The sequence below is a fragment of the Athene noctua genome, chromosome 18 (assembly GCF_965140245.1).
Source record: "Athene noctua chromosome 18, bAthNoc1.hap1.1, whole genome shotgun sequence".
Taxonomy (NCBI): Eukaryota; Metazoa; Chordata; class Aves; order Strigiformes; family Strigidae; genus Athene; species Athene noctua.
Genome location: NC_134054.1, coordinates 4,449,629 through 4,471,988, shown reverse-complemented (window position 1 = coordinate 4,471,988; position 22,360 = coordinate 4,449,629). Strand labels below are relative to the sequence as shown.

At 39.0% G+C, this 22,360-nt stretch overlaps 2 protein-coding genes across 2 annotated transcripts; both read left to right on the top strand.

The window, feature by feature from the left end:
• Positions 1-768: 768 nt before the first annotated feature.
• LOC141967927 (ketosamine-3-kinase-like) lies at positions 769-8,316 on the top strand. Its single transcript, XM_074922190.1, has 6 exons — positions 769-928; positions 3,153-3,304; positions 4,753-4,844; positions 5,348-5,430; positions 5,829-5,951; positions 6,655-8,316. The coding sequence occupies exons 1-6, from the start codon at positions 788-790 to the stop codon at positions 6,991-6,993; spliced, it is 930 nt and encodes a 309-aa protein (XP_074778291.1). The 5' UTR covers positions 769-787; the 3' UTR covers positions 6,994-8,316.
• Positions 8,317-13,547: 5,231 nt separating this feature from the next.
• FN3K (fructosamine 3 kinase) lies at positions 13,548-21,590 on the top strand. The gene is made up of 6 exons (XM_074921772.1): positions 13,548-13,789; positions 14,850-15,001; positions 16,316-16,407; positions 17,644-17,726; positions 18,588-18,710; positions 19,509-21,590. The coding sequence occupies exons 1-6, from the start codon at positions 13,649-13,651 to the stop codon at positions 19,845-19,847; spliced, it is 930 nt and encodes a 309-aa protein (XP_074777873.1). The 5' UTR covers positions 13,548-13,648; the 3' UTR covers positions 19,848-21,590.
• Positions 21,591-22,360: the final 770 nt, after the last annotated feature.

The window sequence follows — 22,360 nt, the reverse complement described above, 5'->3', positions numbered from 1 at the left end:
TCTAAAAAAAAAAAGGCAAATAAAAGATCAGTAGGAACTCTTCCAGCTTCTAACACTTAGAAACTTGTATTTTAAATGTTACTTTCTAAATAAGTAACAAATTATACTTCAGGCCTACCCTGGCCAGTGTCCAATAATAGCAAGCTGTTCTTGTTATTGTTGAAGAACAGAATGGATTAGAGCATGTACCTTTATAATGCCCAGAAAGCACACTAAATCCAAATATATAAAAATTACCACCCATTGTCTTTGTTATATATATTGCCCTACTGCAACATCTTTTCCTTGACGTGTGCACTCTGCATCTGTAGTAGGAAGGAATTCACCACACCCCCAAGGGAAATGAGATCAAACAGAAGCATATTTACAGGCTCTCTGCAGGACAAAACCTGTTCCAGGAGTGCTGGGATTCTGGCTGGCGTTATTTAGCATCCTGCCCAACCCCACCGGGCCGAGGGCCTCTCCCGGGTGCGGCTGCCCGGATAGAGCAGCCGGAGGCAACGCGCAAGGGAAGCCCCTTCGCTGCCCTGAGGCCGGGCCGCAGCCGCCCAGCACCCCGCTCCTCCCCGTCCGTCTCTGGGAAGCGATTTTACGCTTCTCCCTCCCCCAGCTAGGCAGAAGCGGCTCCTTCTGGGTCTCCCCCCGACGCCTACGACGAAGCCCTCACCCGCGGCCAGCCCTGCCCCAAGCCGCTAGCCAGCCCACCCCGCCAGCCGCCGCCATGTTGACAGCCCCGCCCGGCGGCGGTGCCGCGCAGGCGCAGTGCGGCGCTGGCCCCGCGGGCAGCATGGAGGACGCGCTGAGGCGGGAGCTGGGCACCGCCGTGCTCCGGCCGACGGGGCACTCGGGGGGCGGCTGCATCAGCCAGGGCCAGAGCTACGACACGGATCGCGGCCGGGTGTACGTGAAGAGCAACTCCAAGGCGGAGGTGTGGGGGTAGGGCTTGCGGGTGGGCTGCGTGCGGCGGGCCCGCGGGGCGGGGCGGGGAGGCAGCTGTGAGGGCGGGCGCGCTGAGGTGGGCTGGTCTCGGCCGGTCCCAGCCTCTTCTCGGTGGAGGAAGGTGTACTGGCCGGCTCGGGCAGTAAAATTTCGACTGCTGGTGTCAGGGGGGCGGCTTGCCGCCGGGCGTAGAGGGCTGCGGCGTTTGGTAGCTTCTGCCCTGCGAGGGTCTGGCTGCTGTGGGGCTGGGGCCTGGCTTGTGGCGGGATGCCGGGGGCTGCCACGGTGGGGGCAGGCGCTGGGATGGGGAGCAGCATTTCTGGTGGGTGCTGTTGGAGTACCAGTATTTTTTGTCTAGGGCGTGCAGTACAGTGGCGTACTGCTCTCAGTTACGGCTGGGTAACGGGGGCATCGCTGTGGCTGCATATACTGTGAGCGTGTCAGTAGCAACCTAGAAGGTGTAAAATTATCTACTGAGGGTATGCATCTTTCTTTGTTGTAACAAAACTGGCAATTCCCTGCACATAAGAAGGAGCTTTTCACAATAAATGCTATTTTTCCACAATTGTTCTTCAAGACTTTGTCCTTTCAATATCTGTACCTACTGTAGAAGGTAGATATCTACATTTGACAGAGATAAGTATAATGCAGCACATTTTATGGCATCCTTATTTGCAAAAGCAGAGATTAGGTGGAATTTACATTAAAAGTACTCTTGTCAAATTAATAGCTTCACCGGAAGAGCAAAAGTCAGAACTTGTATTTGCCTTTCATAGCAAACAAATGTTTTTGAAAGCATGTTTGCAACTATGTTCCAAATTTGTCTACTCTTTCTGATCATATCGGGGAGCCAGATGGATGCACTGAGGTGGTAACATGTGAAAATAGGGAAGGGTGAACCTGCCTTATGTTAGACTGAATATGGCATGAATTGATAGCAGTATAGCCCTTCCACTTAAGCTTTTGTTAATTGTGTTTTTAGGTATACAATGGAGCTAGCTACAAGATAGGCCTTGGAAAAAAAGATCTGGATAGATTTTTCTATTCAGTAATCATTTAATTTTCTATGCTTTTGCCTGTGTGTGGATTCTAAGTGCTGATTAAAGCAAACTTTGCCAAACTGTATTATAAAGCTGTGCTGCATGTGCAGCATTGGGTATATATCAGCAGTTTCTTTAGAAAAACAAAGTTCTTTAGAAAACACTGGGTTTTTTACGCTATTAAAGTTAACAGCTTACTTTAACCTAGTATCATGCTTTAGACAGAGATACAGTATTTTCTGATTTCCTCTGAACAAAGCTAACTTACGGCTCAGTATTTCAGCAGTTCTTCATTCTTGATCTCTTGTAGGCTTTGGAATTTTTGGACAACGTCTACTGCAAATTGTCCTTTCACTGTGTTTCATGTATCAGTACTAAAGGGCTAGTATTCTGTTTCTGTTTTACTCATTGTATTTCCTTGCTTTCACTTTTAGCAAATACCATAGATTTCCCATGTACCTTTTTCTGCAATGTCTGCCCAACTCTTCCAGAGTAGCATTTCTTCATGTGACTAGTGTCATTGATGTCAGTGGAGCAACTCAAGAGAATAGATTTTACTTGGTGTGATAACAATTGCAGAAATAGGTCCTAAATTCAGAATGTCCTCAGAGCAAATGCAGTTGGTAGCAGCTTGGGTTCTAAGGACTTCTGTGTTCAAGTGCGGTAAGGGGCATTTGGCTGCTATTATTGATATTCTTTTTTCTTTTTCCCATGAGGCAAAAGAAATAGGTCAGGGAAAATCATTCTGTGACTGCAAATTAGGCTGTTTTGAAGACTAAGCAGTCTGTGTCAGGAAAGGCATGAAGACTATGAATGTCAGCACCATTCTTCTAGTCTTTCAGCTGATTATGTGTATCGCCATAGCTTTCAAAACATTTGCTGTATAATCCATTAATAAAATATTGATTACATTTTAGATATATTTAGTTTGCACTCCTTTAATTGTTACGGAGAATGCTAGAACCTAAGTCACTTCTATGGAGTTCGTTTATGAAGTGAAATTTCGGTATTTGTAAAATTATTGTCAAGTCTGGTGGTGTGGATCTATTTGTATCTTGTATGTGCAGTAACTACTTGCTCCAAGCTTTTTATTTAACACAGTTTTGTGAAAGAGCTTTGTTTACCTGAGGCTGGTGACCATTGAGACTAATGGTTTTCTTTGATATTTGACAGGCTAGAAGAATGTTTGAGGGAGAAATGGCAAGTTTGGAAGCTCTTTTGAAAACTCAGACGATAAAAGTGCCTAAACCCATCAAAGTTATAGACCTACCTGGGGGCACTACTCTGTTTGTGATGGAACATTTGGATATGAGAGGCTTAAACAGGTGAAAGACAGTATTATCTTTGCTTCCTTTGGCCAGGAATTTTGACTGTTATGACAATTGAATCACTTGTTTTCAGAAGTTAATTTTTTTTTTTTTTTTTTTTTAAAGCAAGTCAAGGTACATTTGGGAAGTTAGACAGCTGAGAACTTTACAAAATACTTCACAATGCTTCACCTAGCAAATAGGTCATACATCAAGAAGTGAGCATGGCTTTTCTTTGGTTTTGGGTTTGTTTGGATTTTTGTAAGCAATTAGTGATTTTTACAGTAAGGTTCCTTTTTACAGTCAGGAAAATTACCTACTTGATTACCTATTTTATGCCCTTGCCTTTGGTGTAAGAACCTTTGTTTAATATTGGCTGTCATGATTATGCAGAGGAACTCCCCCAGATGAATGCATCCTGATTTCAGTCTCCTGATTTTAGTATTTTTACAACAGTCACCTTGATTCTGATAGTTTCAAACTTTTAGCCCTCCTCTGTGGCAAACACTCAAGTAAATTAAAATATGATGAATACTTCTGTCTGGTTCCGTTAGGGAGGTTGGCATGACCAATTTCTCATCCCAGTCTCAGAAATTCTGCCACCAGCTTAAAGTTTTTATCACTCATTCTGCTCATCCACAAAATTTCTAAATCATGAAGCTGATGGTTTAGTGAGCTCCAAGAGAAAGAGCAGAAAGCCTGTTTTATTTGGGCTAATTGAGATGAAAAGTGTGCAAACGCAACCTTTGGCATACAAATTTCAGGAGATACAATCTGTGTTAACAAGAACAAAATGAAGAAATAACTGCTTTAAATTACAGTGCCTCAAGAACAGGGAAAGATGTGAGAGGTCAAAGACAAGAAAAGAAACGTACCTTTCTTAACATGGGAGGCAACTGGCTGTGACAGTTGTTTGTAATTACTACAAGACTTTTCTGAACTGAGTACAGGATAAGCTTTTATTGAAAAATACATAAATATATAAAGCCCACCTGACTCTTCCATCTTCTAGGCCTTTTAGAGAGGAGAAGCCAAGACAGAGAGACAGAGATAGAAAGAGGAAGATAAGTCCTGTCTGGCTCTATTCCACCCCCCCACCCCCCCCAAAGCATAGCATGTTATGCATGCTTTCTTATAGATATCTTACTGAAAGTTCATATAAAAGTGACACCACACAGAAATTAGAATTGATAGTTTCTCATAGTTATTAAATTTATGATTGCTGCTCACTTTCACTTTTAATAGTGTTGTCAGAAACAACCATGTAAGTACTTTTTGTTCTACATTAGTATGTAATCTTTATAGGAAGAGGAGGTGTTTACAACTAAAATATTTTGAAAATGTACTTTGTTAGAGATGCAGAACTTCTTTTACTTGCTTGATAAATATTTTCAGTTAATTCCTGGAATATCAAGAACTGGATTCATTCGTGTTTCAGTGTTGCTAAGAATAGTTTTGTTTCTTAGACATTCAGCAAAGCTTGGAACACAACTGGCTGATCTCCATCTTCATAACCAGCAACTTGGAGAGAAGCTGAAGAAAGAAGAGAGCACAGTTGGTACAGTACACAGCTGTTTGCAAATTTAATCTAGTTAATAATAATCTACAAAATAGTTGAAATAGCTTTTTTTTTTATTCCAGGATAAGTTAATCTTCTTCCGCTAAAGATGTTACAAAAATAGATTTGGATGAAACACCCAGGCAGAGGGGTCTTCTTTTTGCTTTTATTTGCTGTATTTGGACCTCTAAGCAAAATGTTTATTCAATTTGGGACCCTTGGGATCCCGAACCACGGTTTCTGCAAGGACATGGTATCAGAGAAGATACGTTAGCTCAAAATGTGATTATGGAGATTATAATATAGCTGCTGTACATCAAGCCTTAAACATAAACTTAAAAACCAACAGCAACAACCATTGTAACAAAAAGTATTAAGGTGCAATTTCTATTAATTCTCAGTAGAAGAAGGATTGTACCCTTGCATAGTTTTTAAGGTCCATTTGCATTGTAGATCCTTAGAATCTTGTCATTAGTATTGGATTTTTGTCTTTGGTTTGAAAGGTAAAGGTCAAGGGCAAATGGAAGTCCAGTTTGTGGATCAATTTGGCTTTCATACAGTTACCTGCTGTGGCTATCTTCCACAGGTAGGTTGTACTTCATCAGACTGATAGAATTTTAAGTTTATCTTATTTTCCCTTCAGTGACACAGGGGCCAAAATTATTATAGTGGAAATTAATTTATTGCTGTAGAGTCATTTAAAAAAAATAATGTTGTTCAGCCTGCTAAGGAAAGTAGTGCTTTGGAGAGCACTTCCAGCTGCATTGGACATTCATAGCTCTTCAATTTCTTGGGTTTTATCACTTAAAGAAAATTCTTTCCCTAATTTAATGTTTTAAGATAACAGTCTATTAAATGGTAGCATTTACTGTCCTGGAGGATATAGCACAAAGGCTGTATAATCCTCCAAAAGTTTATTTGAAAAAGAAGAAAATCTGTCTTTTATATGCTGTAGAACTAACATCAGCTGTCCTGTTCCTTCAGGTGAATGACTGGCAGAATGATTGGGTGACTTTCTTTGCCAGGCAAAGAATCCAGCCCCAGATGGACATGATCGAAGCGAATTCAGGAGACAGGGAAGCAAGAGAACTTTGGGCACAGCTTCAGGTAGGAGAAATTCTCTCGGTTGTTCAGATTTCTTTTCATAAAACAAAATTCCATTTTGTTGGTATGCTCCAGGTTCTGCAGCTCTTAGGGATTAAAATTCCCTTTATTCTAAGGCATAATGACTTTTGCCACATCACCCTATGCTAATCTTCCAAAGTGGATGTGTGCCAAATAGCACTTTGCCTTACTGCTTGGGAAATACTAGATTAAGTTCACATTTCTTGTTCCCTGTAACATGTTCATGATGAAAAATGTCTATAAGCAGTACTGTTCTGCACATCGTCTGTTCATTTAAGGTTTGCAGCGGATTAGGTGACCACAGTATTAGCTATTTGGGTATTGCTTTGTGGAAATCTCTTTGAGGTTGGTGAGAGACCCCTGAGCCTTCTAATGATGAAGTGGGTGGGTGTTATTAAAGCTGGTCACCATTGCAGCACTGAATGCAGTTTAAAATTTTATATTTTCTTGCTAAAAGACACTTGGGTGACTGTTCTTTAGCTCCTGGCTTTTATGAAAAATAGAAATTCTCTTGATTTTTCTCAGCATCTCTGTTGACTAGGTCCTATGCTATTTCAGGGTATGTTTTTTTCTTAACTGACTTTTAAGAAGCTTCAATTCATGCTCTGCAGGTATGCAGATAAAACTCTACAATCATTCACCTTAAAATGTAGTACTTACATGTCTTGCTTTTTTCCTCCTGCAGCTGAAGATACCCAGTTTGTTCTGTGATGTAGAAATTGTTCCTGCTCTCCTGCATGGAGATCTCTGGGGAGGAAATGTAGCTGAAGATGATTCTGGTCCAATTATCTTCGATCCGGCTTCTTTCTATGGCCATTCAGAGTATGAGCTTGCAATAGCTGGGATGTTTGGGGGCTTCAGCAGTTCTTTTTACTCTGCTTATCACAGTAAAATTCCCAAAGCTGCAGGGTTTGAGAAGCGCCTAAAGCTTTATCAGCTTTTTCACTACATGAATCACTGGAATCATTTTGGTACAGGGTACAGAGGGTCTTCTGTAAATATTATGAGAAACCTTATAAAGTGACTTGCCACTTAAGCAGAGTACTTCCTGTGTTGCTTGGAAAACGCCATACTTAGCAGTGCAACTACAGAAGTAGTAATGTTAAAAAAACTAAAAAAAACCCCTACTAGACCCTTGACCTTGTTGCACAGCTGAAGACCTAGAATCAGTGAGTCCTGCTGAATACCAAGTGTAACATAGTCTTCCCTTTTTAGGATAGTTGGGAATAACTTTATGAGGGAAATATCTAAGGAAGGAGTTTATTCAGTTGCACAAAAGATCTGCCGGTGTCAAGAAAGCACTGTATGCTTGAGACTAGGCAAGGTAATACAAATCAAGCACTCAAGTGTAAATGATTTGGAAGAAGTTCTCTCTTAGGGACCAATTGTGCTTCAGAGTAGAGAAATACCAGGATTTGCATTTGCACCCTAATGGAAAACATTAGAGAACTGTTTGTGAAATGGAAAATTGATCTTCTCAGTTACTGAGGAGATGGCTAAAAAAGTTGCTCATTGTTTTTTCCTGTTCCCCCCATCGTTATGCTAGATTGCTCAGACTCTTTCAGCTCTTCATGTCCAGTTATGTGCATGAGAACAGTGTTAGCAAAATATTTTGAAAATCAACAAGAAAATTATATAATGGGAACTGTGGAAAATGATTTGGACTTGCTATTCGTTATGCTAATGTGATTCTATTGGATGGAGACTGCTTCCTGTTCTGTTACAAAGCTGTGTGAAAATGCTTATAATTTTTTCTGGCATGTGCATTTTGGCATCTCATGGCATTCTTGTAGGCTGTTCTGTGCTTGCCAGTCAGTGGGCTCTTATCTACAGCAACTTTGTTTTCACCAGAACTAGCTCTCTCTTCTTTTTTGGATTATGCTTTTGCCCAATAGCCTGCATTCTTAATGATCTTTTCAGAGAAGACACTTTACATGTGTGCATCCTGTGAAGTTGTACTCTCACTAATACAAACAGAAGATGTACTTTTTTGGCTGTTGTCATTGCCCACAGGATAATGCCATCTGGTCATGGTACAGGCTTCACATAATTATTTTGTAGTTCAGACTACAGGGGCCATAAGCTTTTTTCTTCAGTCCCCACTAAGTGCACTTTGTAGCTCTTGGGATAAGAGACATGAAACCAAAGGAAGTTAAAACGTAACTCACAGAACAGCAGCTCTACACTACTTTTGGAAGTTTTTTAAGGGCAGCTTTCCAGACTAGCTATTTCTTGTACCTGCAAGATGGTAATACTAAAATTGTACTCTTTTTGATGTAGGCTGGTGCACATGCCAGTGCAGGCGTACCAGGTAGGCGAGGGAGATGGGGAGATGCATGATTCCTGACATGCGTTTTGAGTGTGTGGGAATGACTTTAATTTTTTTTTTTTTTGGGGGGGGGGGGGGGGGGGGGAGATATTGGCAGATTACTGAGGGTTTTTTAGTTACTGGTTTTGCAATTACTTACACAAATTGGAAGCAAGTTTAGAGAAGGCTATCACTTGATATGACTTTCTCTCCTTAATTCTACTACTCTTCTCACTGGCTGTTTAACTTTCGCTACAAAAAGTTTTAAAGCCTTGCTTGGTAGAATAGCTTTTACTTTTGCTGCTTGAATAAAAAGTTTCCCAGTTGATTATTGTTGTCTCTGTTTTCTGAATTAAAACCTTACAGCTTGCATTCATTCTTGGGGAACTACTTGCTCTGACCTGTTGAAGATCCCTACTTTGTTAGACAATTATGGTCATTAAGGGTGTTGATGGGAACGTGGTCATGGATTTTAATCTGGAGCAGTGTGGCACTGAAGAAAATTTACATGTTGTTTGCTTACAGTATCATTTGAGGTTGCATCTGTGCCTTCAAACTTTATGTATTGTCCCAGCTGTCTGGATGCTGTTGATGAAATGTTATGTCTGTGCCCATATCCTTATCCTGTTCACCCAGACTTAACACTGCTTAGGGCAGCTGACTGAAGAAATGCTGTGGAATTTTAGCCAGTCAGTCTGGTTAGATCACTGTTTATTTCCATATGCTTTCATAATAAAGTTAGAATTTATTTAACAAGGTCATTCTGTTTACAAATTTTCAACAAATCAACATCAACTAAAACACCTGAATATCATTAGAAAGTGAAAAGTGATATGAAGGTGGATTTTCTCAGTCATAGACTTGAGTGTTAAATGGTAAATCTTCAAAGATCACCTCTTCCTATTAGAACTAAATCAAAGTGTTTTTGTAATTGAAGAAAAGTTGTATGCAAGTTACATAAATAGAAACAATTGTAGTTAGATTTTTAATTTAAGCAATATTATGCTCACTTTTTCAAAGCTATTTTGTGCTACAATTAAAAATGGGAGAGGTGTAGAGAGGAATCCAAATGGAATGTAACAGCAAGCTCTACTGTACCCTGGATCCTTTGGTTCTGAGTTCTTATAGACAGCAGTTGAATCGGGGGATGGAGAAGGGGAGGAAATCTTATGAAGGCAAGCTGCTGGTGGACTCTTAAGAAGAAATTGCTGCAATTCTATAAGTTTTGGTTTTGTTTTTTTTCCTATGTGTTGTGTAGTTCTGTACTGCTCTTAGAATTCTCTTCTTGAATTGTTTGGTTTCATTATGTGTTCTAGGTGTGCCTTTGTGATTCTTTATCTTTTTCTTTCATGGTGCAAAAGCTAATGTGTCCTGCTTTCCCTTCTCATATATTCCTCCCTCTTGGCTCCCTCCACACATTCTAAATCTGGTGAGCGTATTTGGTTGTACCTGTGCTCTTGTTCTGTATTTTCTGGTTCTGTATCATAATGTTTCTGACTTTCCATTCCTGTTTGGACAAGGAAAAAGGGTAGAAGAACCACTGAATTTTTCTTAAATACACAGTGTACATGCATTTATATATTATAAAGAGTTGTAATATCCTCTCATGATGTTTCTAAGTCTTTTCTCAAGATGGATCACAATACGTGTGGCATATGTAGACTAAAGTATCTCATGGCATTTATTTTTAATACTTTGAAAACCAGATTGCTCTGTATATTTTTTTCTTAAACTAAATTTTGAAATTAATTTCTTAGGGAATTAATCATATCCCAACCTGCTAATTATGCATAATTTTAATAACATCAGCTTCTGCCTTGGAGAGCAGTTAGGGGAAGGGAGGCTTGGAAATCTGAACTCAGAGGTTAGGATCATAGGAAAATTCCAGTTGGGACAGACCTCAGGAGGTCACTTAAAGCAGGATGAGCGACGAGGACAGGCCAGGGTACTCAGGTCTTTTTCTGGTCTTGAAACCCTCCAAGGACGGAGGCTGCACAACCTCTCTGGGCTTGACTGTCCTAATTGTGTGAATGTCTCTGCAAGAACCTGTATTTTTGCTGAATTGCTTATAGTTCCTATGTACACTACATTTCAGTGTGATTTTGTTTTTGTTTTCATTCTCATGGACTGCTGCCATCTGCAAAAACTGCCTGCAGATATCAATGTTACACTCTGGTACTGTTTTTCTTCTTGTTTTTCATCTTCACTGCTGTTCCAAAATAGATCTGGTGTTTTTAACTGATTCTGGGCTGTTCTAGCAGAAGTAAAAGCAGGTGGGAAGTGGTATATAATTAGCTTGTCCTGTAGGCACTGATTGTGACAAAAGGTTTAAGGGGAAAATGTGTTTTTGGTAACAGCCACGGCAGAATCACGATAGCTTTATTATTTTTCTTTGTAAAATAATATTTGATTGCTTTTCAACACATTTTTCTATGAAGTCCTTACAGAATTTACGGAATCTCCCCAAGATTGATACTGTATACGGTGCTACAGCCTGTTACAAAGCAGTTCAAACTTACGGTTGGCAGCTTCACTCCAAGCGTACCCCCGAGGACAGGCCTCGGCCAGGAGCCCCCCAGGCCCCCCCGTGTCACCCGCGGGGGCGGGGGGTGCCCGTTCCTCGGGGATCTGGCCGTGGTGCTGAAGGCCCCTGCTCGGACGGTTCGGCCACCGGGTATCTCCAAGGCCTCTGTTCCTTCGAGCCCAGCTGGGACGCTTTTGAGTTGTTTGACTTCCAGTATTTGAAATGATATTGCTCGAGGTTGCTTGACTGGAAACGATGTGAACAAAACTGTTGGGAAACCAGGCCTTTCACCTGTGTGTTACTGGTTCAGTATTGACCCAGAGTGGAAGCAAACAGAAGGCTTTCCTATTGCTTGGCTCCTGCATAAGTGATGCAACATATTTGGATTAACACAGTCCTGTTTCTGGTTTAACCAAAAATAAAATAAAAAGACAGAATGCTGAATTACAGTCAGTAACTATTAACATCTTCACTGGAAATTGTAGGAGAGATGTCCATGGCATTACTAGACTGCAAAAATTTGGGGTTCAGTAGTCATATTGTGACTGAAGATCCATTCTCCTTGTTTGTTGTGGGTTTGAGACTTTTTTTTTTTTTTTTTTCCTTAACAGGTAGATAGAAAAATGAATTAGGGTATCTTTCACTATGCAGAAATAAGGGTCCCTGCTCATTGTCATTATTTTGTTGCTAAAAAACGTTATTCCTTTCTCCAGGTGCTCCATTACAACCTAGGGTTGATAGGAGGCCATTGTTCTAATAGTAGGGTACTCTTCAGGGCTTCATCCATCCTGAAATTCAAATTGCTTGGCATTTTCACTGTCTATAAATCAGTCATACGAGTCATATTAAGTAACTGCCTCAAACTGTCCAATATCTACAGCCATAATAAAATTACTTTGAGTGCATGTGCACTGGGTTACTGTGATTTAACGTACATGTTGAGCACTTAGCTTTAAGCTTTGTTTGGTCTGGGCATAGTTGTTTGCTTTAGTAGCCCTGGCTCATTTTCCAGGCACAGATGCTCCATGAGAGTGTATGGATAAACTCCTTAAGACTCCTACAGTAAGTGCTGACTCTTCCACCTCTCCCCAACATTACTTTCTCTATTTTGTGAATAATCTGTTTTACAGTTAGTGTATCAGTGATGTGATTGTTATAAGATACTACAGCTGGTCTTTGTAGAAGGATTGCAATAGCAGTCACTTTAGGCATACAGTGCACATGTCCACCCAAGATATGTAACCTCAAATGTGGCTTCTTGCTGTTCTTGAATACTTTTCTGCATTTGAGTCCCTGTTTCTGATTCCAGGTCATGAGCTGCACTTTTCCAGCTTGTGCTCTTACTCTGTGAGCAATGTCCTGCTCAGGTAAATCTGGATGTTAGAAAAGTTCCTCCTTAGCCAATCTGTCCCATTGAAGTCTGCTGTGTTCCAGCTGCTCTGTGTACCATAAGGAGCAATGTTCTGAGAAATTACTTGTACTATACCAACATTTTTCACTCCATGTAGGACTGGAACAACTTGTGAGTGTACTGAAGAACCTACCTAAACAAAGCCAGTATTTGTCCAGTAATCATTCTTTTCCCTATCAAAACCAAATAGCTTAGATGAATCAATACAAACAAAGAGTAGTGAAAAGAGAGATAACTGCATGAAAGCACAGTGCAACAGCATCCAGAAATTCCCTGGGGAGATGGTGGGCATTGCTGCTCCAAGTGAGTACAAGAGCTGCAGCCTCTTCTATGGAGTGGTGCACTAGGAGACGGTCATAGCCACCTAACCAAATATACAATATACCAAAATACAGTATACCAATATCTTTTTACAATACAATATGCCAAATATCCCTATACAGACATTATTAAAATAAATATTATAGGCTCTGGGTTATGATAACATGTTTTAAAGTTTTAAGACTCTATACCTGAGGGTGTCAGTGCACTTTGCAAGTATGAAGTGATTAAATTCAGCAGTACCCAAGGGATCTTTCTGTATCTTACAGATTGTGAAAGGAGATAAAAAGGTGAAATGATATCCTAAAGGTCATATTAAATCTGGAGAAGCATATAGGAACAGTATCCTAAATGTCTTTATTACCAGCTTGATGCTTTTACTATGAGTTTTCACTTGATACTGTCCAGCCCTGAGCTTATTACTATCTCACTGACGGCACTTTCAGGCAATAAAAATCTTTTGAATGTCTCTTAAAGAGATCTAATTATGTCCCAAGAAGGGAAAGCATTCTAAAGATCTCAGTGATGACAACAGAACTCCAGTCCACAAAAAGCAACTACAAGCAGAGAAAGAGGCCACCAACGTTTCCGCTTATTTCTGGTGGCTGACTTATGGTCAGCAGCATGATTTAATTACATCCTTATGGACTGCGACTTTGGGTTGCTCGTCTTGAATAACCACAACGCGTGTGCGCAGTTTGTACCGTTGCATTTCGACTCCCTCTAGTGGGTTGGTTTAGGAATGACCTCTTCTACAATGCGATCACAGAGCTTAAAAAAGAAAAACGGGTCCAAACTACAAATACCATCAGCTCTCAGCTCAGTTCAGAGAGGACCCAGGACACACCTCTCAATTTTATTCTAGAAAATATTTTGAAATATTTTTATTTTTCATGTTTAGCTATAAAAGCCCATGGGAAACAAAGCATTTAGAAATATATTCTCTGGATTCGCTGCTTCTTTTTTTGGCTGCTATTTGTTTTGGTTTTTTTTTTTGTTTGGTGGGTGGCCCTTTCTACCTCATAGCAGAGTGACAGTGAAAGAAGGACCCAAACCTTTAATCTTGTTTTGCAGTGGATTTAGCAGAAAGCAGCTGCAGCAGCCTGGAAATTACCATGGAAAAAATCCTGAAAACAGAATTGAAAACTTCTGTTCTGAAGGCGTTTGGAAGCTCCGGAGGAGGATACATTAGCCAAAGCCAAGCTTATGAAACAGACAGTGGACGAGTATTTGTTAAAATCAACCACAAACCTCAGGTTAATGCTAGCAGATATTTAACTACTAATGTTATTTCATGTAGAGAGCTTTCTATTTTAAAAGCACCTGATTGTTAATAATTTAGAGTTCTGTATTTTCAGGCTGACTTTTAATTTTTCTAGTTTTCCTTTCAGTTTTCTTTTAAAAGCTGTAGTCTATTATATCAAGTATTGATGCAGCAGGTTTGGTTAATGCAAAATGAGGTGGAATGCAATGTGATAACTCTCAACAATAGGAATTGACATTGCAATGTGTAAAAAGGAGGCACAGTACAGAGTTATTATTATAGTGCTTAGAGTTTGGAAAAGCCTAAAGCTAAATTTGCATTCACTGCATTTCTTTCCATGTTTCAGCTGGGAGGATAGCAGAGTGGGAGGGAGGAAACAGGGACCCAGTGCTAAAACTCATATATTCTTTTTAAAGCTACAGAGGTTCCAGACTTCTCCATTGCTTTTTGTATTTCTAGAAATAAGATTCTTGCAATTTTTCAGGCCAAGCTCTTGACTTTTCCATTACTAATGAATATTCAGTTGCTTTTTGTAACACCACAGTGCATCAGAAATTTGCTTTATTGGTATCAAAACCGTCCTAAAACTGCTGTGAAAAATAGCATCTTTACTTAAGAAATGCAGAGTACAGGCTTAATATTTGTATGGTCGTCTCTATCTGATGGCCATTGACCTGCAAGGAAAGGAGAACCAGTTTAAGGATTCAGTCTTTTACTGCATTTAGAGTGGTCATCTGTGGTTTTGAAGGAGGTCACCTCGGGTATTATCCTCAGAGATACTGTTACATCTGAGTAGTTTGGTATCTCCATAAGCAGCTGGAAATCATGGTCAAATGTGACGTATCCGACTACCCTGGAATGAATTTGGGAAAAAAAGAAGTTAGAATAAAGTCACTCAAGTCTCCCTGTGTGGACTGAAACCTTACTGCAGCTACATTCTTTTATCAAGATGAATTAACTCACTTGTAACTTTGTAAACAAAGCTATTTTTTCCAAAGTACTTGTTGCAGACATCCATAGTTTAGCCCAAAGATATTCTTATTCCTTGACAGGCTAGAAAAATGTTTGAAGGGGAAATGGCAAGTTTGGAAGCTATTCAGAAAACCAATATTGTGAGAGTGCCTCAGCCTATTAAAGTAATTGACCTACCTGGAGGAGGAGCAATGTTTGTCATGGAGTACCTAAAGATGAAGCACCTCAACAAGTACGTCTGTACATCTCTTTTTCTTTTTACTATGTTTTGGGGCATATTTTCTTGTATCTTAGTCAGAAAACTTCATGAGAAGAACCTCTCTATTCTGTCAGAGATAGAGCTTACGTCTGTCAAGATCTGTGTTTGTGTACATTAAAAAAATCCAATGTATCTATATATTTGTGTATGGATACACTCCTCCCCCATATTTTGCTCTTCCCTGACCCTCTACCTGCAATAGAAATGGCATACTACCACTAGCCTAGAGCTTTGTATGCTGGTCCACATGTGCTGAGATGCTACTGAAGTCAGTGTGATAATGGCTCAGTTTAGCCCATCTTTCCCTCATGAGATTTTTCATTTGAGTTTCTTTTTCCAGGCTATCAGTTTTCTTTAAATGTATAGGCCTCCCATGTCTTTGAAACCTCTGCTTCTCTGAAGTATAATCTTCAAGTATGATTGAAGTCAGACAAGAAGGTCAAAGGCACTAGGGTGAGGAAGAACTAAGTGGATAGATAACATGAAGTTCCATTTCATCCATCAACCAACTTGCACGTGGACTTCAGGAATCATAGACTTTCAGGAGTTAATCGCTTCATTCCAGGCTTCTATGGGAACATAGTAATGGCTGTGGCTCTTCTGGCAGTTGTTTGTCCAACCTATCTATTTTTACTGGGAAAATAACAGCAATTCCACAGCCTCTCCAAACAGTCCATTCCAATCCAGTCCACTGAGGAAAGATTTTCTAATATCTAACCTCAGTCCTCCTGGTTGCAATTTTAAACCCATTATTTTCTACCTATTCTGGGCATGGAGAAGAAATTTGTTTCCATTCTTGCAGCTCCTGTTCAAGTATCTGTGTAATATTTTAACTCTTTTTAGTTTTCTGTCTTCTGTGTTAAGCAACTTCAACTCAGTCCTTGCCTGTGGCTTCTTTTTAGACTTACCATTCTTACTGCTGTTCAGCTGATCTTGAAGTATGAGGCCCAAAAGTAGATACCATGTTCTCTTCTCTGCTTATTGATATGGAGCTGATAAGCAGGATTACTTGATCCTCCTGCACTCTCTGCTCCTGTTCATACAACCTTGTGTTCTGTTTACCTTTCTTGCAAGCACTGACTTGTGTTCATTTTATTATCTGTTAAAACCCATTTCTTCAGAGTTGTTGTCTGTTTATTTGCTCCCTGTTATGTACTTTGGGATTTGATTAAGGTTCTATATTTGCCGAAAATATGCTTGGTTATATCTAATTGAGATTTTTTTTCCCCTGTAATATTTCATTCACTTGCCTTGTTTCAGTTTCATTTCTGGTTTTTGATCCTACAGATATTCTTCAAAGCTTGGAGAGCAAATAGCAGATCTTCATCTTTATAACCAGAAACTTGGAGAGAAATTGAGAAAGGAGGGAAACACAATTGGTAGAGTATTGAGATCATGTACTAAACCAAAAAGGAAATAATTAATTTGGCTGTTATACAGTATTGCATGATAATTTTAATGGTAATTAAAGTCAATACTGGGACACTGTTTTAATGAGATATGTCTCTCCTGTCCCTATGCCACACTTCTCAAATGTCCATTACATACATAGGAGCTATAATTTCTATTATAATTTTCAAACATAACTTTTTAACCTTAACAAAACTAAATTAATTCGGTTTTAATTCTTTTTTCTGTATATACTTTGTTGCATGAAATTATGTGGATACTGAAATTTAGTAAGAAATAGTACTACTGCTTGATAGTTAGAGCTTTCAACATTTCATAAATCACACTGAAAATTTGGCCTAGTTGTCTTTTTCAGCGTCAGTTCAACTTTTCAGCCTCAGGTACCATCAATCTCTTAAAATGTTCTTGACCTTATAGACATCCTCTTTTTTTGTTTACTGTTGGTTTAGACAATTAACTTATTACAGAATGTGGTCTCAGTTAGGAAACAGATCATGAAATTCCCCTTTAAAGATGTTGGGGATTACATTTCTGAACTCAAATATGTAGCTAAATATACAATTGCTGCTCCTTGAAGACAGCTGTAATTCAGCAGTGTAAGGTCATGATCCAGTTTCTATTGACTCCAGTGAAAGCACATACCATCATTCTTTGGGAAGTGGATTAAGGTGTAAATGGGGGGAAAAGAAAAAAAAAAGGAAGCTATACAAATACTTGTTCTTTTACAGTTGTTAGTATTAAAATCTGAACCACCAGTCTGTATCTGTGTGTCTCTCATGATGTCAGGGATGGACTGGGTTTGACTCTTAGTGGTGGACATATTATAATCCATTGTTTTTGAGTGGTGGCCAAATTAGTGGCAGGTCACAAACAATCTATGAACCAAAAATAAACCATGTTTAATGACAACATGTTCAGTATCGAACAGTAGATTGCAAATCTGGTATCTGGACTCTGTTCCTGAATGTCTAACTCATTTATTCAAAGACAAGTCACTAATGTGACTACTTGTGCCTCTATTTCCATTCCGTATCTTCAAGTTTAAGAGTTTTCTTTCTATCTTTAGAGAGGGTTGTGACTGTGAAATAAGTTTAACTTATTGCTTTAAATTATTTTGTATGCCTGTTCTCTGAAGTTTAGTTCTGGGTTTGCAAACTGTACTATGTAAGAATCTCAAAACTCCCAATATCTATTTTGTTTCTTAGGTAAAGGAGCAGGTCACTCTGAGTCTCAGTATGTGGATAAGTTTGGATTCCATACAGCCACTTGCTGTGGTTACATACCACAGGTATGTTCCGTGCCTGTGAAAGTTAACATGTACTCGTGTAGTTCTATAAACGCTATACAACAACTTGTTTCACCGGCCTTCTGCTTTATGATCAGGGTTTTGCTTTCACTGCTTTGTTCTGACCTGACAGAACGTGAGGGCTATTCAATGTGTGCGGCTTCCGACAATGCATGTAGCAAGCAGATGCTGTGGACTGAATAAGAATTTGAAATTAGCTTGGTGATACTTAATAGAATAGGTATCCCTTTACATACCATGTCAAGGTTTTGTTTCTTCTAAACTCCTGCTATACATATCTGAGGTGGCAAAATCCATTGCTTTTAGAGCGCTTTATCATGTAACACATAAGACACTGGAAAGGGCTCTTGGAGATTAATCAGTCATTTGCTGGCTCTGCACACAGTAGAATTTCATTCTACTCTTTAACTGAATGAACTTTCAATATCTCAAACTCTTTGCTAAGTACAACTTTTCACCAAATTAGAAACGCCTTACCCAATTAAAATGAACGAATACTTTTGCATTTCCAGAAAGATTTTGGAATATAATATGGGACAACTGAAATGATCTCACCAGAAACTTTCCTTCTAAAATACATTAAGAAAATTTGAGTGAATGAAAATAGCCAGAACCTCAACTTATATCTCCTGTTAAAGACAGCCCCACCTAAGGATGGAAGAGAGCATCACTCCCAAAAGAACAATCAGTGAAATGTCAGTAACATTGTGTGTCGGTCATACTAACATTGTCTAGGCTGTTGTGTCAGCATTGAACATTTTAACTTGATAGCTATGTATTATTAATACTGACTATGCATATGTTAAAATTGTTTATTACAAACCTCCGTATCATATTTTCTAGGTGAATGAATGGCAGAGTGATTGGCCTTCTTTTTTTATTCGTCACCGACTCCAAGCTCAATTGGATTTGATTGAAAAAGATTATGGAGACAGAGAAGCCAGAGAACTTTGGTCGCAGCTAAAAGTATGAACCATGTCTTAAATCTGTTTTTTAGAATGTTAGAAAATATGTATCCATGGTCTTTTAAATCTGTTATAAGGGTCTTTTATAATAGATTTACATAGCTTTTAATGAACAGCAGTAACTGGACTAGCTTCACAGCTGGTCCAACAATATTGTCAGCTGAATAGAATTCATGCTGCTCTTTCAGTTTTTTAACAGATGGTGACAATAAACCTGCAATTCAGCACTGACATGTATTTCTTGGTATACAGCTAATAATAATAAGATTGTAAATACTACCTAAGAACTTGGTGTTACAAAGTGGGTAAGATTCTGCTGCAGACTTTTTTTTAAGCTGTGTCCAGGCTCACAGCTGAGACTGCCGTTCAGGCCATACTCAATGCAGCCCTCAGGAAAGAGCCAGGAATGTACTCCTCTGCAAGCTCTACATCACAATTTGTTCCTTAATTTTGTTTAATTGGTAGTGATGTTTATTGCTGCCCTTTTTGACACTGAAACCTTTTAATTTAAATGAATTTTTTTTTATATTTCTTGTGACAGCCAATACTATCCATGCCTAGAAATGATGGATTAATACTAGATGTTGATACTAGACTGTGAATTAGATGATTTAAATGATTTAAATGTCCAGAACAATCAAGAACATGATTGTAGCCATCAACATCAAAAGCACTCCAATGAGGACTGAAAACAGGCAGTATTTGACCAGCTTACTCTCTTATATGCTACAGAACTTTGTTTTATTAATATTTTCTTCAAAACTCTTTAATTATTATGTGTTTGTTCATGCTTTTTCAGTTAAAGATTCCTGAAATGTTCTGCGATGTAGAAATTGTTCCTGCTCTCCTGCATGGGGACCTGTGGGCAGGAAATGTGGCGGAGGACGACTCTGGGCCAATTATCTTTGACCCTGCTTCCTTCTATGGCCATTCAGAATTTGAACTGGCCATTGCTGGAATGTTTGGTGGGTTTAGCAGCTCTTTTTTCTCTGCCTATCACAGTAAAATACCCAAAGCTCCAGGATTTGAGAAACGTAACAAATTGTATCAGCTCTTTAATTACATAAACCACTGGAACCATTTTGGGACAGGCTACAGGGGATCTACCCTAAATGTAATGAGAAAACTTCTGAAGTAACCAGACAGATTTGAGAAATTCTAACATAGTCTCATAGTAATGAACAGCCCCTGCTTATCAGAAGTAACACAAACAAGGAATTAATGTTGATAAAACATCTGACATGTAAAAGGCTCAGTACACTTTTGAACCTCACTAAATGTTGAGTGATTGCATAATTTTTAACTGATACACTAGTTTTGTAGCACAGTTTTTTGTAGCCCTGCTGAAGGACAAGACTGCATTGTTTGTGAAGACTCCACTGGGCTGGAAAAGGAGCATGACAGGCAGCCTAACCTTACCCTCCATAGAGAGTCTCACTTCATAGCTCCTGCGTTTTCACAGTTACTTGCATCTTGCCACTTCTGCTGCTGCTCTATCAGCAGTTCCTTATTGAGAGCTACTGTTGTGGAGTTGTGGTGCTGGAAGTAATAACTAATTCCTTACCTCTTCCCTTTTTTGTTCTGTTTTAGTTTTCTGTCTCTGTTTCCATCCCTTTTCCCATTTATATTTCTATTGTCTTTCCCATGTTAAGTGTCCTAATCCAAAATTTAAATCCGATTCTATGAATCTGAAAATGAAAACAATCTCTTTTTGATTTAAAGAGTAGACAAGGCCCTTTGGACTGCACTTGGCAAGCATATATAATTGATAACATTTCTAATATTTATTTTAATTTAATGTAATTTATTTACATGCTTTTGTTTTTCTTTTGATGTGAGAGATTAAATTACAGTGGTATTTCATTAGAAGGATATCTCTGTAGTTCCTTGGTAATTAATTGTATGGTCAGAAAGTGGGTTGTTACCACACAAGTTTGATAATAACATATCATAATTTTAGTATGATAGTTTAGTCTGTTACACTATGATAGTAATATTTCAATAACTTTGTAAAAATATAGCAAAAAGTGAGAGGGAGGTGTAGTGTTTTGGTGACAAGAAAGCATCTGTTGCTGCTGTGTTGGTTGGTGCTTGAACTATTTTCAATTTTAGGAAGTAGTCTGCAGAAGGCAGAACTAGTCTGTTCTGCCATTGCTGCGTTATTGAAGGAACAGTGTCAAATTAGATGGTTTTATAATGCTTTTTTAATATTCCTAACTACTTTATTTTTACAGAAAACATAGGCAATGAGAATTTGGGGAGAAAACTCTGCAACAAAGATATTGGCATACAATGTGAGCTAGAGTACATTAGCAAATCTGTGGATTTTTTTAATGGAAGAAAGTGTTAAAGTAAATGTAAGTGCAGTCCAAGAAATGCTTATGTGAATCAGCAGATTTGAATAAGAATGACTGAACTTATGTATTTGGGCTTCAGACAGTTGTCATGACTAATACCTAAAATATATTAAAAAAACCTCAAAAATATTTAAAGTTTTTTCAACCTTATTAAAGCTGTCCTATAAAAATTTAATAAAGTTTAAAGTTAGATGTTGTAATTGATACAATAAAAAAAAACCATTTCATTCTGTGTAAACATAATACAAATGGTTAAAATTTTTTACTTCCTCAGAATTTGGGCTGCAATTAGGGAAAGTTGTCATGGTGTGGTTATAACACTTAATAGAATTGTAACAGTGGAAAAGTGGAATAATAGAATAAGAATACAGGTGAAATCATAACTGATAGCTAGAAGACCCAGGTCTGAGAAAACAGCAAAGTGCATGCGTACTAGTATTTATTAATGTTAACAAAAATACATGTATTACATTAGAAAGTACATGTGAACATAAGCTCCTTCTCAAATAAACTATTTGCCTTGCAGAAACTAGGTATTTGGTGTACCTGCATGTTGTGATTTGTGCCGGCAGATAAGGTATTTGGGTATGGATGGAGTTGCTGGGTACAGGGAAAGAGAAGTTACCTGTCCTTATGTCCTGACCAGATTTTTAAGTGTCTGCCTGAATTTCCATTATAAGCAACGGAGTGAAACCAGCACCTCTGAGGGTGACTTATCTCACCTGAGCACCCGTTTAGTTTGTCAGCTGGTCTGATCCTTCAAGTTTATTTTCTATTGAGTAAAAAGATAACCTGAGGTGACTTAGCCAATGTTCACTTCAGACCATGACTTTAGTTTTCTAGCGTTGGCAATGGTGTCAAGAGAGAAGTGGCTAAGAAGTGCTGTTACCTGGTAAATACGGAGTAGCTAGGGGAAAAAGTGTGTGGGAAGGGTGGATGGAGATGTGGTACGTCTTGGGCTGAAATATGACAAAATATCTTCCTAAGAAAGCTAAAGCAAAAGAATCTGGCATGAGAGAGTAACTGCTGTGAGGGGGCAGACATCTGTTTGAGTCTGCCCACTTGCTTCCCTTTTCTTTTTTTTTCTTCTGTAGTTGTAGCTTTCAGCATTCGAACTTTATTTCCACAATTTTACAAGATTTAGATGATGAGTTATTGTATTAACCGCAGAATTCAGTGTTTTGGCATGGAGAGGGTCGGGGATAACTGCACACTCCAGCTGCCTTCCACACACCTTTCACAACCTACGCCAAACGACTCGAGAGGCAAGTTCCGGCCGCCGCCTCCTCGCAGG

Coding starts and splice junctions, on each gene's coding strand:
- LOC141967927 (XM_074922190.1), top strand. CDS start 788: ATGGAGGACGCGCTGAGGCGGGAGCTGGGCACCGCCGTGCTCCGGCCG. Junction 5,431..5,828: donor GCTGTGGCTATCTTCCACAG/GTAGGTTGTACT, acceptor CTGTTCCTTCAG/GTGAATGACTGGCAGAATGA. Junction 5,952..6,654: donor AACTTTGGGCACAGCTTCAG/GTAGGAGAAATT, acceptor TTCCTCCTGCAG/CTGAAGATACCCAGTTTGTT.
- FN3K (XM_074921772.1), top strand. CDS start 13,649: ATGGAAAAAATCCTGAAAACAGAATTGAAAACTTCTGTTCTGAAGGCG. Junction 15,002..16,315: donor AAGATGAAGCACCTCAACAA/GTACGTCTGTAC, acceptor TTGATCCTACAG/ATATTCTTCAAAGCTTGGAG. Junction 16,408..17,643: donor AAAGGAGGGAAACACAATTG/GTAGAGTATTGA, acceptor TTTGTTTCTTAG/GTAAAGGAGCAGGTCACTCT.